An 18,433-nucleotide genomic window follows, 5' to 3' on the forward strand; every position below is an offset into this window, starting at 1 on the left:
GTAGAAAGTCTGCACCGAGAGCTTTAACATAGGCTTCAGAAAGCAAAGCTGAGAAAGCTCCTCATACACAGCCTTAGGAAAGCTAAAGAAAAGCCAAAGAGAACATGGGGCCGTGCACACTGCAAGTCTAAGGACGGAGACCTTAGGAGTTAGGCATATGCAGGTTGTAGGCACCAGTGATTGCAAGTCTGAGCACTGAGGCTTTGAGAGAGCTAAAGAGAGAGGGGACAGTGCAACCTGGGGGCAAAAGACTTTAAGAGCGATTAGGCTAAAGATAAGCTGAGAGCAAACACGGGACAGCTCGAGTTTAAGGAAAAAGGTTTTAAGCAAGGTTTTAAAGAACTGCAAGGAATAAGGCCTTAAAGAATCAAGATAGAGAACAAGAAGCAATGAGATTTGTGCGTCTCAGGCCAAGCGTACAACACACCTGACCCCGACTTTCTGTCTATCCTGTGTCTTTTGTAAAATCTCCAGTCGCCTCCAGTTAAGCCCAGTTAGGTCCAGTAATAACCAAGAAGCAAGAGCAATAACCTCACTCCAGCAAGGGAGGGAGTGTGAGAAATGGTGCCCCCTTCAGTGGAGCAATGAAAAGACTTCAGCTGGGCACCAGTGGCTCAGACCTATAATCTAGCTACTTGGGAAGTGGTTTGAGGGGAGGAGCAGGAGAAAAGTTCTCAAGATCCTCCTCTCCACCAATGGCTGAGTGTGGGGGCATGGACATCACCCCCGCCCCAGCTACCAGGGAAACTGAAATCAGGAGGATCTTGGCTCAAGGGCAGCTCGGGCAAAAAAAAGTGTGTGAGACCTCATCTCAACAGAAAAAAAGCTGAGTGTGTGGCACACCTGTCATCCCGGCAGCAGCAGAAGCCACAAAACAGGAAAAAGCCTATGCTGTCCTGGGTAAGAAGCAAGATCCTATCTCCAAAATAATCGGGGCTGGAGGTGTGGATCAAGAGGTGTAGAGTGCTTGCCGTATAAGCATGAAAACCTAAAGCCTAGTACCTCCCCCAAAAAAAGGCCTTTTGAAAGTCATAAACTAAGAAGCAGATGGGAAAATAGCATTTTCTTCTTATTGTTTAATGCAAAATACACACTCGCTCTGGCAAGTCCAAAAGAACACCAAGAAAGAGAACATGCTATTTTTCATCTCGTTCTTCCCCTTTAACTTTTTTGTGGTTTTTGGTTCTTGGTGTGGGGATCCAACCCAGGGCCTCGCTCCTGCTAGGCAAAGGCTCCACCACTGAGCTCCACCCCCAGCCCCCTTTCCTTTAGTTAAACAAGCAAAACTTATAGCAGATGAAGGAGTTTGCTAGGGAAAAACCAAAGGCGAAACACGACAATGAAAATATTTGCTCTCACCTCTTCTCTCCCGGGGGACAGTGACTGAGGCTTGCTTGGAATTGGCAAGGGAAAGCTTCTGCCTTCGGGTCTGAGAGGTGGTCTGTTGCTAGGGCCTTTAAAAGTACAGCAATTTGAAAATTAAGGTACTGTCAGGCTTTTCTTTCAGAACACAGGCCCCTCTCAATGGAAACAGTGGGGACATAGCTCTGCGTGTGCAGTTTGGGGATTGGGCCTTGCTTCCCCTTCCTGAGGAAGGGGTGTATGTGTGTTGTATTTCAAATCCTGTCATCCCAACATCTCTTAGTACACAGCAGACACTGAATTAAATGTTGAATGAGGAACTCGGGTGGCTTTAAGGAAAGAACAAAACCTTCACTAAAAGGGCTTTGAGATCAATTGGAAATCCAGTCACACAGACATGTTGCTTGGCTGGAGTAGGTCACAGGAGCTCAGGTACAAACCTTGAGAGAAGTATGGTGGCAAGGAGGCACTCTGTGGAAAACTGCTGTTACTGTGGAGACAAAAGAAGAATGAACTCTAGGTTGGGTTGGGTTGGCTTGGATTGGTTGTGGGGCCAGACTGGGGAGCTGAGTGAAGGAAGGCAGACTGTAGCTCTCCTTGCTCTGCCATTATTTCCTGCCTCCCCTCCCTGAAACCACCGAGCCAAGCTGGGTAAAGAGAAGGAACTTCTTTGACATGTCTCACCAGTGTCCCAACATGGCCTATGCCAAAACAAGCTTCCCATGCCAAAAACAAAAAAGTAAAGCTCTGTAAACTTCATTGTAAAGTTACTCTAAAAAGTCGGCTGCAGTTGGAGGATTTGGAGTTAGGAGAAAGGGGAAAGTCCTCTGGAGAGCAGATTCTCCTTTGCAGGAAAATACGTGGCATGGCATGAGGGGTGTAAATAGTGAGTCCCCAAGGCCTGATGGCCTGCATGGACAGGGTAGGGTACATGGGAAAGAAAGTGAGGTCCGGTGTGGGGAGGCAGAGGCAGGAGCCAGCCCTGGGTAAAGTTACTGAGACTCAACCTCAAAAAAATACAAGCAATAGGGCTGTGAGGCACGGCTCAAGTGGTGGAGGGCTTGCCTACTGTGTTGCAAGGCCATGGGTTTAATCCCCAGTCCTACGAGAAAATCAAAGGAAAGTAAGTATGTCAGACATGTCTGCATCGGAGAGTGACAACATTGGCAGGGTGGGTGTGGGGGGAGCCCTAAAATGCTGTCTTCCCTCCATGGTAAGCAGTAACTCCCACCCCTTGGTCTAAACCATCACTAAAAGTCCGCTCTGCGCAGGAACTCCTGTGGGGGAACTTTTCCTGTAAGAAAATAGACACGGTAAAAAGAGAAAAGAGCTGGAGGAATGAGAAACCCTCAAGAAAGAAGCCAGGGAAGGTGGAGAAATCAGAACCTTTCTAGATACTGAGCAGGGCTGGACATGTGCCTCAACCCTCTGCCATTTGTAACTTGGCTTCTCTTTGGACGCTTCCCTAGAAGGTGTCTAAGGGTGGGAGGCCATGGGGCACTATGAGGAAGCCCTTTGGCGTGTTTGGGGAGTTGTGACCTGGGTTTTTCTCATGATCTCTGCTCGTGCCTCTGTCTCTGGACAGCCTTTTCATGAGCCCTGGAAATGCTGTTTTTGAGACAGACAATGCAATGCCTTTTTTGCGTCTGCTAGGTGCAAAGCCCATTTTCTGTCACCCCACCCAAGATGCAGGAGGAACTCTTAACTGGGTTTGTTTGAACTCACAAAGTGAAAGCATGCCCCCATCTTTTGCCAGTCCATCCCATCTGGACTGACCATGGGGGAAGGTGACTCTGCCCCACTCCTAAGCCCAGCACCTTTGTTCTGTTTCTTTAGACCCAAGTGCTCAATGCTGTTGCCTGCTTGCTGGCTCATTTCCTTCCTCCTCAAGCCACCTGGCATTACCTCAATGTCAGGTGGACCCAGGAGTCACGTGAAGGTAGAGTTTAATGATGTAGTCACCAACCTTTCTGAGAAGGCTCCAGAGCTGTGAGATGATGGGAGAGAGTGCTTGGGGTTTGGCTTGGCAGATCTCGAAGGGAAAGTGTGGGAACTCATAGAAACGAGGGCTGGCTGCGGCAAAGGCCTTTGATGGACTGTGGGGTAGAAGAAAAATTTAAGGAGACAGGATCCAAGTGTCACTAGGACTACTCTCAAGCTGCTCCCCAAGTTAAAAACACTGATGAATCCAAAAGTGGAAGAGAGAGCCCAGCCCCCAAGTTTTTCTAGATGATGTGCAATCTTAGAATGCATTAAAAATGTTCCTGTGATGTATTGCTTGATATAGTACCCACCAATTTTGTTATTTTTGAAATGCTAATTTAGTAGAAAACTGTCACCTGGAAACCCAAATTTCAGAAATGATTCAGAAGTTCTGATTCATTCAATGAAAACCAAAATCTTACACTATCTCCTTCATCAGCAGCTACTAAGTCTTATCTACACAGGTAAGAGGTGTGAATATTAGAAAATATCCCATCAAACCATACATTCTGTCCTAATTTTGCTGTTCACCTAGGTAATCTGCACTGTTAACATGAACCTAACAGCTGTTTTTGGTAACCCAACCAAATCTATTTTACTATAGCTATGCAGTATACCAAGTGGTATATGTCTGGTCTGCGTATATGGACAGTTATAACTGGTCCTGAGGGTTTCCTAACTTAAATTCTTGAGCAGAAAAATGAGAATGAAACACAAGCTGTAAGAAAGCTTTTCTAAACATACCATCATCTTCATCCTGGTAAGAGGAAGAAAAAAAAGATATTAATCATCAAAATAGTTCCTAAAGTTCAGTCCCTTTCTCCTATAAATGTGTCCAGCTCTTCTGTGAGCAGTTATATATTAGGAAGCATCTTAGCACTTGCTAAGTGGTTTATGATTTTTCTAATATAAACAACTATCTGAGGACCCTCCAGGCCGAGACTTTCATATACTTAGCTTGAAATAGGGTTTGAGGTTCCAAACAGGGCTCAAAGATAGAACAATATTTACAGTACCAGTGATCTGCCCAAAAGATTCGTCCACAATATCTCATTCATTTTCCTAGCAACCCTTTAAGAAATTAACCACCCTATTACAAATGGAAACCAGATGCTCAGGAAGGGTCCCTGGCTTGCCAAGGTTTTCAGAAATGTATTCAACCCCAAATCTACCTGACACAAAGCCTGGCCCCCTTTCAGGCTGCCTTCACAGTGCCCACTTTCCTATTAGCTCTTATTTTTTTTTATAGGGCAGCTTTGCAAGGTGCATTGAGTTCCTTCACCATTTCTATCCTCAGGCCACCTTGTAAATTAGACAAGGGAAGGGCTACTTATTATCTCCTCAGATAAGACTTAAGGCTCGGAAAGATACAGTGATTTTTTTTGCTGTTGGCTGGTAGACCAGAAGACCAATGTGAACTTATTAGGCCTGCCCAGTGGTGATGAAATAACACTTCAGAGTGTTGTGAGGATTAAATTAGCTCCTGCCTGTGCCTCGCATAGGCTAAGTGCTGTTTAATAAGCTTTCTATCATCAGTTCTACCACCACAGTCAGAATCGCCCATCCAACTGGAAGCCCAAGCAAAGTGCTCCCTATGGTGGCATTATTGCTACCTTACCCCCTCTGGCTCAAGAATGTGTCCCCTAGATTATCACCATGATAGTCAACCCCTGAAGAGGCTGGGGGCCTCACGAACCTGACACTGCCCTCTCCCTCCCTTCCACCTCCACTTTGTCCTGTCTCTGCAGCCAACCTGCATCCCTTGCTTCCCTGCAGGTCCCATGGGCATTGTCACCCCCTGCTTAGGGCATTCCTGAGCTAGAATGTCCCTGGTCTTTCTTTTCGAATGACTGTTCTGGGTCCTCCCCATCATTCAGTGACCATGACAAATCTCATGTCCCCTAAGAAGTCACGACTGGCACCTTGACCCATGTGGCTTACTTTTTTCCCCTTAGCCTCCACAGGTCATTCCAGAATTGTAAGCCATTTAGCCTGTGTGACATGGAGCCTCCTGTCTCTATAAAATCTTAGCACTTCACTGAGCAAACACAGCATCTAGCACAGACATACAGAAACAGAAACCATTGCTGGCTGAACGTTTGATCAGGGACAGGTGTCCGAGAGCCTGCAGGAACTCCAACAGACCTGGGTTCAGAGCCAGGCTACTTACTACCTGGACAACATAGAGTCCAGCTCGTTCCTCACAGGGTTATTAGATGGGAAGCATAAAGAAAGCCAGGAATGAAGGACTCAACTGTCCTGTCTGTCTGGGATGTAGAACTTTCAGTGCTAAAACTGGGAAGTCCCAGCAAACATCTGACCACCCTAAAGTAGCATTTGATAATGGTATTTCTACTCTCTCAGGCAGAGGGATTCAAAATGAGAGGGGCCTCAGAAACATTTGTGTGAGCCCCAGTCTCCCAGGCCTCCCCCTCCTACCCTGTCCTTCACCTCTGCCCCTTCTTTCCCATCGCTAACTACCTTCTGGAGTTGGGGATGTGATTTAACACGGCCACCCTGGGGGCTGTCGGGGACAGGATCTAGACAATACAACATGGTGGGCTCCAGGGGAACACCTGAACCCCAAAGATGGAGGCAGCAGTATTGAAGACCTACAATGGTCTGGGGGCTTGGCTCAAGTGGTAGAGCCCTTGTCTAACACAAGATCCTGGGTTCAATTCCCAGCACCACAGAAGAGTCTGCTACAGGTAGGTCCTGCCCCAGGTGCTGCACCTCGGGGAAGGCCAAGGAAGGTGCAACTCGATCTCCACTGAACCTACACTGCTTGTCCCTGTGGCAAGCACTGACAAAATGACTTTTTGTACTTACATTCTCTCTTCTGTCTGGCCCCCATCCATGCCTGAAATGGGTTAGGACAAAGAAAAAGAAGTGATTATCAGGAGCCTCAAAGAGCCATCCTCAGAATATAAAGTCACTGAATTGCATAAGGAGAAATCAAACCCACTGAACTGTGGTAGGAGGGGAAGCTGCAAATCCCAGCAGAAAGACAGAGAGGGAGGGGATGGAGACGGGGTCACTGCAGACTGTCACTATAAGCTGAGCAAGCAAACCTTCGTTCTGTGTAGCTACTGTGGCAGATAACCACATATAAATGTATGTGTGTTTAGTCAGCATTCAACTCTTCAGTAGCTATTAAATTTCACTCAGCAGATGTTTCCCCAAGCTAGTGAAAAGATTTTCGCTAACTTTTTGGCTGATGTTTTAAACCAGCTATCGTAGGGCTCTCCCAGTGAGAAGACAGTTGGAAAATGTCGCTTTTTGAGGGCTTTTCTAAAGTGGGGCTTGGTGCAGTTGGCTGAGATGAATAAGCCAGCCAAGCAGATTTGGTGACAGCTGTTTGAGTGCTGTGGAGGCCTGCCCCATGTTTGGGGGAGAGGATAGAGGAGGACGGTTTGCTGAACACCTCCTGGGTGCAGATATTTTAAGTCATCAACTCTCCTGTGTTTATTGAAAATGTTGATATTTTGGTCATTGTGATTGTTTTTGCATTCATCTGACTTTTAAAAAACCATTATTAAACTCGATGACTGAGTGTTTTCTTGACACACACACTAGCCCTAATCTTGATTTATTCCTTTAACAGCCAAGCAAGGGCCATCACTGTGCGTCCTGATGGCCCAGATCAGACAAGCAGAGGCCATGGTCACTTTCCTGAGTAGCAGGGCTTGCCTGGACCCCAGGTACATTTGTGCCATCTGGAAAACAGGCCCCCACGTGACCTCACAGCAAAGTTAGAATTCTTAGAGCAGATCTCAGGAGCATGCAGTTATAAAGTGGGCGAGCAGTGAGAATGACACTATGTTGACCTAAAACCTCTTCCAACTGTTTCCTCTCCTCTACCTGTATTGAAAAAGCAAGTGGGTCAGTACAGACTCATTGCACTGGGGGGGCTTCACTCTGACACTGCAGGGAAACTCCAATAAGAACGTGACTGGTGAAAGACAGGGTTTCCACCCACAGCTGGGTCCCACTTTCCAGAGACCCTGGAATTTTACATCTAATCTGGAAGCATGAATATTCTCATGTCTCAGCTCAGTTCCCATCTCTTCGCTGAAACCCTGGCACTGCACTGCTTTCAGTAAAGCCTGAATAGTCCTTAAGCCACAGCCACAAAAGGAGCCCACTCCTGCCAGAAGCACCCCCGTTTCTCAGTTCCCCTAGGTAGAGTTTCCCAAAGGCAGGCCGCCAGCATCATCCACCAGGTAGGAAGGACAAATTCCAAACCCAAGCAACACAAGAGAGTTACTTTGGCACCAATGGCTTCTTCCCTGCCAGGGGGCTACTTCGTTCTGGTCTCTCTGCAGCTGGTGGAAAAGGAGGCTTTTGTGTCTTGGGTAAATGCTCCCCGAGATTCCTGCAGGTTTAGAGATAGGACACATGAGAACCAGACAGGACCACAGAGGGCCAAGTCCTACAGCAAATATCTATGGCCTCCCCCAGATGCAACCCTGGCTCTTACCTTCCCACAGGGGGCAAGGGCTGTAAGACAGTAGGGAAGATGTATCAGTTTACAATCACTACCCAAAAAAGGGCAAGAGGTAAAAACCCCAAAAACAAACTAGAAAAGTAACTTACCTTGTCGGCAAACACTGGTTTCTTTCCTGCAAATGACAGAGTGGGGCCTTAAATTCAGAGTGTGACAATCATGATGTTTAACAACAGTTTGACGAGACCCTGAGTCTGCATCCTTCGGAAGTAACTGGGTTGAAGCAGAAGCTTTGGGTTTGCAAGGGTCCTGTGCAGAACACCTGACGTGATTAATGGCTCGCCCAAAGTCACATAGCTTTGTGCACGCGAGACAGCACAGTGTTGGAGGTTCTCTGCATCAACATTTAGCATTACTGGCGATTGGGAGGTTTCATGCCTCTTCCATTGACCAAAGTGATCTTTGTATAAACTACTTCCATGTCTGAAACAGGACCTTGTGCCAATGGGGAGTGACTTTCCCCCAATCTCATCTACACTTGGCATGATGTAAAGAACCCCACTTGGTTCCTGAAAAAATCTTTGAACTTGGAGAAGAGGGTTTCAGAAGATTCTCCAGGTGAATTGCACACTATTTTTTGGTGGTGTTGGTGGTGGCTTTTGTTTGTTGGCTTGTTTTGCTTTTCTCTGAAAACAGCTGGCATGCAGACATGCCAGGTGTACCTGAGAATCTGCACTGCCAAGTTGTTCAAAGCAATCTAACTTCTGTTCTATCTGAAATCCCGTGGTGTGGGCATGCCCTCTGTCTCCGATGAGATAAAAAATATAACTAGCTAGATTCCTCCAGGTCTAGAAGCAAACCTAGAATGACTTTGAACAAGGTTCAAGTTCAATTTAGCATTTTGAATGGCTTCCTCATCTGTAGGATACCTGGTGAAATGTGCCTAGTCTTGATATAAGCATGACAGTTGTATACAAGGTCAGGGACAGAGGGGTGGGATGGCAAAGGTGAGTTAGCTTCCATTCTTTTCCCTCCCTCCTACTTTGCAGGAACATAGACAGCTCAGATTCTGTCCTTCGGCCTGGATTTACCTCTATGCTGTGGGCGTGAGTTAGGAGTCTTGTGTTACTATAAAGTTATCACTGTAAAACCCCCTTGTACTGTAAATGTGTGCTAATCAACTAGTCCAAGCATCGTCAAAGGAGGTTCTTCCAAGACACCATAGACTAGGAAGTCCCTCAAAGGTCAAACAGGAATGGTCAGGAAAGAAGGCCTTCTAAAAGTTTTTCAAAACAGAAAATACCATTTTGAAAGAATAACGGTGTCAGGAGGTGATTGCGATGCTCCCACTGCACGATCTGGCCTGTGGTTGTGAGCAGAGTTGACCTGGTGTCGAGTTCGTCTTCATTTCGTGAAATTCCTACTACTCTCTGCAGACCACTGGTTTGCGCTCAGCTCACAGACCACAGAGCTTACATGAGTTAGCAAAGCTAGGATGCAATTCAGGGAGACGGCACAAGCTGCAGAGCTAGATGCAAGAACTGAAAGTCATTTTGCCAACAGGAGGATGCGGAGGTCGGCAAAGGGTGACCTGAGTATGGCTAAGGAAGAGCTGGCACGGGGCTGAGACTCCAGAATCCATATCTGCTTAGTCTCAGGGCTCCTTCCCAGACCCACCTGGTCTACAGCAGGATAAAACCTGAGATCCTCCACTGCAGCAGAAGTGTGGAAAAGAGCGCCCACTTCAAAGTCAGAAAGACATGGGTTTGAATTTTAACACCTACTGGTGCAAACTTGCTGAATCACTCAGCTTCTCTGACCGTGGCTTTCATCAGCTAAGAAGCAGGGCTGATGATGCACACCTTTTTGCCAGGCCAGCAAATAGACTAGAGAAAACGCAGGTTAATTATCTGCCCCAACAGGTGCTCGATAAGTGGTAGCTAAGTTATAGAATTGAGCTCAAAATAGCTCCTTGTGGAGGGAACTGGAATCATGAGCTATTCTGCGTGAACTGTACCACGTTCAATGTTTAATCAACTGCGCATCCAACAAAAAACAACCTGGAAGCTTGGATAGCATCTTAGAGTTTTCTAAAGTAGCTCCTCCTTACAGAACACCACCCTACAAATAAGGGGACTGCCCTGAGATAGTGACACCCCAGTTTGTCAGTGAACTGAGTAGCAGACAACAGCTCTGCGTGACCTCTTGTCTCTTAGCCTGTGTCCCCCCTCTGCACTGCACCTCTCCCTGCTGTGTGGTGGCTGAAGAATGTGCCTGTGAACACAGAGTGCACCCATGAGAAGCAGGCCTGCACTCGGGTCTACTCCATCACTCCTAGCTGAGTGATCTTGGAAGTTACTTCTTCCTGCCTCAGGTTCCTCCTCTGTAAAATGAGGATGACTCTTGCCCTCCCCCCCCCCCAACACACGCACTTCATAGCATTATGGCAGCATTTTAGTGACACAGTGCACATGAAAAGCATACAGCAGGCACACTCTGTGTCATCGTTATCCTTAGGCATCAAGCCTGAGTCATACCGACTGCTGGGAAGGGCTCTCTGTCAAGCGGAGCTAGTGAGCGGTCTAGGGCAGGTTTGGTGCTTCTGTCTATTGAAGGCGCTGGCACTGGAGGGGAAAAGGCTAAGGTCAGTTAAAGGAAGAATGTGGCTGGCTGGGGACAGGGAGGGAGGTCTGGTGGCAGGAGAGAGAGCCCTGTGCTTACGTTTAGCTGTCTTGTGGTTTCGACTTCTGCTGGGTTCTTCCTGATTGGGCTGGGGTGCGGGGTGTGGCTGCATAAAAAAGAGAGATCCAAATGTTAGTATTTCCAATGTCTTAACAAGACCTGGTGGCTTTCTCTCCCCATATCTGTTGGGATCTGTTCCCTTTCCTCCATCTCCATTTCTCAGCTGAGCCATTGGGGCAGGTGGCCTCCTATCTGAACCTCCTCTCATGCAAGGGGCTGTATGCAGGACTGGAGTCCCTGCTAAGCCCTCTCGGGGCTCTGATCACATCAGGAACAAACCCAAAACACCCACCCTGCCTACCCCTCCACCCCCTCTGTATGTTCCTCTCCTGACGTTGCTGGCCCCACCACAGCGGGGGTGCAGTCCTTGTAACATATCAGCTCACGTGCTCTGGGACATTGCATGCTTCCTTTGCCTGCAGTGTTCTCCTCAGCTCTTCCCATGACTGGCCCGTTCTGTGCCAGCTCAGTTCCCTCTCCACCCACCTCGTCCTCTCTCTCCCTGACCAGACATAACTGACTACTCAGATCACTTCTATGTCTGTTTACTTGTTTCGTAGCTGTCTTCCCCATCCCCAATCCAAACTTCATGAAAGCAGGGACTTGGTCTTGCTCATGCTCTTCTGGTACCTAGAACAGAGCTTGGCACCCATGGCTACCCGGTCAGTACCTTCACCTGTTATGGAGGTGAAGGTTTGCAGGATCCAAAAGCAACATGCCTTTGCGGACACATTCAGCTCCTCTAACCCCCTTTGCAATGAGTCTCACAAGTGTGGGGGATCTACCCTCAGCGGGGAGGCAGACTGTGGGATTGGATGTAGACCAGATCTCCACCTCTCCTTCCTTTTCTACCTGACACCTTGGCACTGCCATGGTTATTAAAGTGCTCTGGTTACTGGTGAAGCCACCGTGTTCCCAGCTGCGGATCCCTTACTCTGAGCTTCTCGTGGTAACTCTCAGGATTTATTAGATTAGTGGAGCCATTGTCCCCTTAAAGGGCAAGGGGGTTGCTGCCTTGACTTTCTCCCCCAGTTGGTTAATTTTGTGGTCTGAAGGCATGGGTCCGCGAATTTCAGTCTGGCCAGCAGGTGGCGCAATTCTCTCCGCAAGAGAGGGCAAGTCTGGGGATCCACACATCACCAAGAGGAACTGACTTTAATTTTTTTTTAAGAGTCTATTTTACAGTTTTCACCTATTTTAAGTAGCTCAGTGAATATTGGTAGGGGGCTTTTTTATTATACAAATAGGGTATTATGACACAAAGAAAACACCAATATGCATTGTGATGTAAATAGAAACCACTGGTGACCTGAACCTGGGGGCTGTGTGCCTGTGATCCTCTTTTCCTGCAAAATTAGAATTGGGTAGAATGTTTAGAACTTTCTTTTCTGTGTGGTAGAAGAGATGGCTGGAGTGAAAGGAAGTGCGATGGAGAAGGGGGTACCTACCAAGTGATTCCGGCCAGTGGGCAGGGGAGGAAGGGCAGACATGGGTCTCTGAGGGGGCACTGGAGGCTGCTGGGGGACTTTCCCAGTGGGGGGCCGGTCTGCAAAACAAGAATTAAAATGAAAGGAGAAAGGTGACCAAGATGAGAGACGCTCAAGCTCGGGCTCTGAGGACAGATGCTATTCTGGACTCTGTGCTGCTGCTTGGGAAATGAGGCCCCCACTCTCTACCCGATGAGCCCCAGCCTGGCAGCTAACAGCCATTAGCCCCTGCCACCCTCAGCCTGACCCAGTTCCTTCGACTCCGTGTGTGCAGAGGAACAGCTCCCATCTCATGTCACAGGAATATTATCAGAGGTGCCACCCATCAAAGCAGGCCACCTTGGCATTAGCTCAGTACAGGGAGTGTTTTCAGACAATCTTTTGAAGAATTAAGTGTACACTGCTTCTGCATGCGCACACAAATGTTTAATGCATGCACACAGACCCATGTGCAGAAACACGTGTGCATGCTAGTGTACATATGCACACATGCGCCCAGAGAAACACGGGTACACGTGTGCACACGCAGAAACACACGAGCATGCTCACATACATACATGCACTCACATAGCACACAGTTGCCTGTTGGGGCTATGATGACTGTCACCACCCATGGGGCTCCTCTTCTGTCTCCTCCCCTCCCAAACGCTGCCATCCCTCCCACTTCCTCCTTTGCTCATCTCCTCCCCGGCAGCGAAGAGCTGGCCACCAGCTCATGTTACCAAGTCAAGTAGTGCATGGACTTGCCTTGGACAGAAATGTGACTGACTGCCTGTCCCTACGCCAGCTTGACAGGGTGGCAGTTTCTTACACTTCTGATGGGGAAAAGCCCAAGAGACAAGTGAGCCAGGGCATCCTTGCATTTTGTGCCCTGGGCACCTCTCTGGCCTAGTCTCGGCCCCAGAGAGGTGTGGTGTTTCCAGAGGGAATGGGCCCAGAGCAAGCCTGGTCTCATCTCATACCACATTGGCCACCTTCCAGTTCCCCTGCTGTGCCATGCTCCTTCAGACCTCAGGGCCTTTGTACAGCCATTGCTACTGCTTTGAATGTTCCTTGTCTTTGACATCCACCCTCACTTAGCCAATCTTATTTATTCTTCAATATCGGCTCAGTGCCACAGCTTAAACAGGAGCAGGAAGCAACCCCACCTCCTGTACTTGTGTCCCTGACCACACATCACGGCTAAATTGGACCCTGCTACTGATGCGTTTACGCTGTCTCACCACTGGGCAACAACTCCCCTAGGCCAGGGCGTCTTGGTCCCTCTGTATCCTTATAACCGGTGAAGGTAAGATGCTCAAGAACTTGGGTTCCATTTCCCTAAGTGTGAAGCAGGCTCACCATTGTGTCCCTCATCCCACAGGACGAGGCTGAAACACCCGAAATGAGAAGCTGGGATGCTGTTTGCAGAGGAGCTCCAAAGCACTCTGCATCTGCAGCTCGCAGGATCCCACGTGAGCCTCGCTGGGCTTGGTCATCAGCTCTCGGCTCGCGCACATTCTGTCACACCACCGCCAGACCGGCAGCCCCACCACACAAAGGCTGGAAAGGGGTCTGGCTCACAGTGGGAGCTCACTAGGTATAGTTGAGTGAATGAGGAGGAAAAGGACGGGTGGGAACAGGTGGAGGGGAAGTCCTGATGACTGTCTCGTGGCTTTCGAAGTTGTAATCAAGCCCAGTCAGCACCATTATGTTCATTCTGACACACTGAGCATAACTGTGAAAGATGAGGACCATCAAGGCACATGGCGGCCAGTGCTGACAGCAGCTATCCAGCTTAGTGTCTTAACTGAAACTGATCCCTCCTTGTAAACCTGTAATATCAGCCATGTCACAGACGAGGAAATGGAGCCCACGAGCCACAGCTAGAGCCACACGGCTGTTACAAGGCTGAGCTGGCCTCCCACGCACAGTGGGGGAGTGCAAGAGGGTGAAAGGCCTTACCGATGTACATGGAGTTGGTGTTGGGGAAGGGCTTGGCAGGCAGGATGGAGTTCTGCAGGGCCTCCTCATCATTGGAGGGTGGTGGCTCGTAGTCGGCATCATCTTCCATGGGTGCTGCCGCCTCCTCCTCCTCATTGGGGGACTCATAGTCACCATCGTCCTCCCCATCAGGGTCGTCGTTGGGGCTTTCGTAGTCATCTTCCTGCCAACACAGTGGGGGGGCAGCTGCTGAGGTGCCACGGAACTCCCCATGCCTGTGCCCACCTTCTCTGCCTAGCCTGACAATGGCGCTCTTCCCGAGGGGCAGGCAGCTGAGGACAGCTGATAACTGAGTCAGGGGAGTGCAATGTCACAGGGCCACCTAGTCATGAACTTGGGACGCCAGGCAAGGTCTTGGACTACACCTTTGTGTACACTGAAGAGAGAGAGAGAGAGAGAGAGAGAGAGAGAGGGGAAATGTGGTGGATACTTGAGTGGGGAGGGGGGAACTTCGTCTTAAGTGAATACATTCTTCACTGAGACGTCATGGGGTGCTGAACGCTTGGAGTGTTGGCGAGGACACTAGTCAGTTGTCACTTAAGTTCCCAGCATGCCTGTGCTCAGCTTTCTTGTTATAATGTGTGGCAGCCTGGGGGCCAAGCTAACTGAGGAAGCCAGATAAACAAAGCGTGGTGACTGAGGCAGCTTAAGAGGTGAGGGTTGGGGTGTCACTCAGAGGGACAGTGCTGGCCAAGCACACGCAAAGCCCTGGGTCCCACCTCAGCACCACAAAAATCAAAACACAGCAGATGTGGTGGAGCGGATGGCCCTCCGTGTGCTCTTCTCCCCACCGAGTTGGGTGCATAGGAGTGACAGCTTCGTGTTCATGACACAGACATAGAAGAGGAAGCTGCTCTCTGGGAGACTCCAGAATTAACATTTTTCACTCTTTTGCTTTTGCTTCTTCATGGGTCTCGGGGAAAGGAGACCCAAGCAGAGTGATCGTCCGTGAAAGTGGACGTCAGCCACCAAGTGCTGAGTGGTTCGTCACTGTCATGTCGAGGTCAAGTGCGTAAATAAACATGCCCGAGACTCTGAAATCAAGGCAACGGGGAAAGAAATGGCATGCTGCAAATTCTGAGGAAAGATCTGGATTGGTGTCCTAGAAATCCTGACATCTGTGTTAGGTTGCTCAACAGAAAGTTTCTTGTATTGGTTTTCTTTCTTCTTTTTGGTGGTTCTGGGGTTGAACCCAGGGCCTCAGACTTGCTACACAGGCACTGTACCACTTGAGCCAGCCTAGCCCTTTTTGCTTTGGTTATTTTTGAGATAGGGTCTCACTTTATGCCCAGGCAGGCCTGGATCTCAGTCCTCCTATTTGTGCCTTCTGTACATAGCTAGGGATGACAGACAGGTGCCACTATGCCCAACCTTTGGTTGAGATGGAGTCTCATGAACTTTTTGCCTGGGACTGGCCTCGAACTGTGATCCTTGTGATCTCCACCTCCCGAGTAGCTAGGGTAACAGGCTTGAGCCACAACAATGAGCCTGTGTTCATTTTCAACTTGAGGAATAACTGAACAACGAGAAAGGCACACTGAGGCCTGAATGCCTTCCTAAACTCTGAAAAAGACTTTCCATGCCCCATCATTATTGTGACTTAAGAGCGGGTGGACCAAACCTTTGTAGAAAGAACTTTGGAACACTGGCCTCAGCAGCAGACAGGTGGCCTCTCTCTAGTTCCTCCTCCTTAGGATGCCCATGTTCTCTCTCAGCTAACCCCCTTGCTCTGACTTTGCACCAGCCCCACAAGCCTTTCTCAAGTGACCCTTTCCCTCTCTGCTTCTAGAACAATGGTTTTCTTCCAACCACTTGGCCCTAACATGTGTGTGCATGCTTTAATTGCCAACATAGTCTGCCATATGTGCTTTCCACACTGTCAGTGCTCATAGGGCTGGGTTCGTCGTCTCTGTCCATATCCCCAAAGTCCCCTGAGCAGACATAAGGGAACTACAGAGTTTTATAGCCACCGGTGATTGCAAACCCTTGGTTTCTAGAGAGGATTGAAGGTGACTCAGGCTGAGCACAGTGCGCAAACATTCAGCTTCTGTACAAAAATATGCACACATTTGGGGAAATGGACCTCTTTTCTCTTTCGAACAAAATGAATGTATTTTCCTTCGTTTCTCTATAGGAAGCACAAACTTCACAGAAGGAATTTTTTTCAAATGCAGTGCATTGATTTGCCAGAATCTCAGCAGGACGAGGGACTCTGCACCAGCTTTTGAGCAGAAAGGCCATGTGACAGAGGGCAGCCGCCTGGGTCCCATGTCTGCTTCTAACAAACAGCTCATCTGAAGCACATTGTCCAGAAGGCCCGGCCGCTTCCTCTGTAAAATGAACAGTCGGGGCTATCGTCCACTATGTCCTGAACTTCAAGGGTGGTGACTGTACGTAGGAGGAGGGGCACAGAGTCTATCAGTCCATCAGACTCTGACAGAGTCCCTGTGACCCCTCAACTGTAAAAACCAACTGCAGTGGAAGCTTTTCCAGGAGAATCATCCATTCTAACGTCCTTTTCGCTCTGTGCCTCCTATGGGCACTGGAGTCCACAAGAGCAGTTACTTTAGATTTCTAGGAGGGACAGTGTGGAGCCAGGATGGGGATGGTGGCCTTGGTGGGCAATGGTTTAGTCTGCACACTTCAGCCCAAAGCCAAGTCCAGCCACACTCTCCTTTTGTAAATGAAGCTCGGCTGGCAGGCAGCCAGGCCAATCATGACACACTGGCTGTGGCTAGTGGCAGAGTTGGGTAGGGGAGCCAGAAACCTATGGCTTCTAACGCCCTAATAGTTACTGTCTGGTCCTCTGCACAACACTTCCTGAGTACTGCAGTGGGGTGTACTAGCATCTTGTAGAGGTTTTGCTCTTTCTGGCATCACACTGAGTTCTTCCTACAAAGCCACCCTGGAAAGGTGGAAGGGCAGCCCAGCCATACTCACAAAGGACGACCAGCCCCCGTTGTCCTCCTCGTGGCTTTCTGTGAAAGGAGATACACCATTAATGGCACCACGAAGGTGACACTTGAAGGAAAGTCAAAGTAGCCCCCCCATTGGGTGCCCCACTAAGCCTCCACCCTACCTGCCTCACACCTGGGGCTTTGGATATGGTTTGCCTCACTGGAACTCATGTTGAAATTTGACTCCCAATGAGATGGTATCCAGGGGAGCTCAGACCTCATATAATTAGGTCATGGTTTCCCACCTTCATGAGTGGATTGTCTTTCTCTGGAGACTGGGTTAGGTCTCTCGAGCCTGGATGAGGTGTCACAGTGACGTGGGTCTCATGGGACAGGATTAGGCGCTGTGAGATGGAGTCTCGTGGTCACTGCTACATGTACCCCTCTGCCACTCTCATGTGTACCCCGCCGGGTGATGCCATCTGTCATGAAGCGCTCAGCAGAAGTTGGGCAGGTGCCATCACCCTACACATGGACCTCTAGAACTGTGGGCTAAAAACTGATTTCCTTTGCAGAGTGCCCAGCCTTGGGCATTTTGTTACAGCTACAGAAAACGGCCTAAGGTAGAAGCTAATCAGCCTTAGAGATTTTAGCTGAGTGCATTCTGCCAGAGGGCAGCAGTCGTTCGCAGAGCGTTTTCAAATGTGTAGATTCCTGGGGTCCTATCCCTACAGCTTCTGACTCACCAGGACTGGGTGGGGCCCGGGAACCTGCATTTCAATACCACATGCAGTTTAACAGTGAACACTGCTTTAAAGTCCTGGGAGCAGGGGGACCAGCCCAGTCAGGTGCCTTTGCCAAAGTCTGGGCCTTTCTAACTGCCCCCACAGAGCTCCCAGAGTTCTTTAGTGTATCATCTCCACAGAGCGGGATTGTTCCTCCATTTGGTTGGGACCAAAACCCTTTTCTGAGTAAGAATTGGCCCTCAGGTAAATGAGGAGGGTCACCTGCATGGAGCAAGGAGCTGCAGAAAGCAGAAGCCAGAAGAATCAAGGTACCCAGCCCTTCCCAAAGCAACCGTCCCTAGACCCCCTACCTGTCTCTTCAGGAAACCGATGCACTTGGGGTCTGCAAAGGCAAACAGCATGCATCAATGGCAGGATTACTTCAGGAGCCCCCCCTTCTGCTCAGCCCGGCCGTGGGAGAGGTGCCCTAGTGAGGGTATGTCTCCCTGCCCAGGATTGCATCCTGTTGCTTGGCAACCATGCCACACTGTCACCCCAAACTCTGGGAATCACCAAAGTCACATTGGTGGCACAGCCGGAGGCTCATGACTGCCCAGTGTTGCAGGGGACATTCTCTAATAAACTGTACCCTGGCTGGGACGCAGGGCAATGAGGTGAGAACCTGCTCCCCAACTTGGACGCCATCTTCAAGACCCCTGGGGCTGGGGGACCACGAGGTGAACAGTGGTCTGAGGCTGCCTTTTAAGGTTCAAGTTGGGGTTGAAAATTCCTGAGCTTCTTACAGCA

General features: G+C 49.2%; 1 protein-coding gene across 2 annotated transcripts in view; it reads right to left on the reverse strand.

Annotated features, from left to right (window-relative positions):
- Lcp2 (lymphocyte cytosolic protein 2) overlaps positions 1-18,433 on the reverse strand; it is a 44,634-nt gene that overhangs the window by 10,041 nt on the left and 16,160 nt on the right. Inside the window, exons 5-18 of one of the 2 annotated variants that reach the window (XM_074057764.1) lie at positions 17,998-18,029; positions 16,945-16,982; positions 13,966-14,167; positions 11,983-12,080; positions 10,514-10,580; positions 10,330-10,431; positions 7,942-7,967; positions 7,826-7,845; positions 7,613-7,720; positions 6,175-6,205; positions 4,090-4,102; positions 3,329-3,458; positions 1,803-1,852; positions 1,360-1,454 (exon numbers count right to left, since the gene is read on the reverse strand). In XM_074057764.1, coding sequence (XP_073913865.1) covers positions 1,360-1,454; positions 1,803-1,852; positions 3,329-3,458; positions 4,090-4,102; positions 6,175-6,205; positions 7,613-7,720; positions 7,826-7,845; positions 7,942-7,967; positions 10,330-10,431; positions 10,514-10,580; positions 11,983-12,080; positions 13,966-14,167; positions 16,945-16,982; positions 17,998-18,029 — 1,012 coding nt within the window. The remainder of the gene's footprint in view (positions 1-1,359; positions 1,455-1,802; positions 1,853-3,328; positions 3,459-4,089; positions 4,103-6,174; positions 6,206-7,612; positions 7,721-7,825; positions 7,846-7,941; positions 7,968-10,329; positions 10,432-10,513; positions 10,581-11,982; positions 12,081-13,965; positions 14,168-16,944; positions 16,983-17,997; positions 18,030-18,433) is intronic. The other variant, XM_020164386.2, reaches the window with a different exon arrangement.

Source organism: Castor canadensis, chromosome 16, assembly GCF_047511655.1.
Source record: "Castor canadensis chromosome 16, mCasCan1.hap1v2, whole genome shotgun sequence".
In the NCBI taxonomy this organism is placed as follows: domain Eukaryota; kingdom Metazoa; phylum Chordata; class Mammalia; order Rodentia; family Castoridae; genus Castor; species Castor canadensis.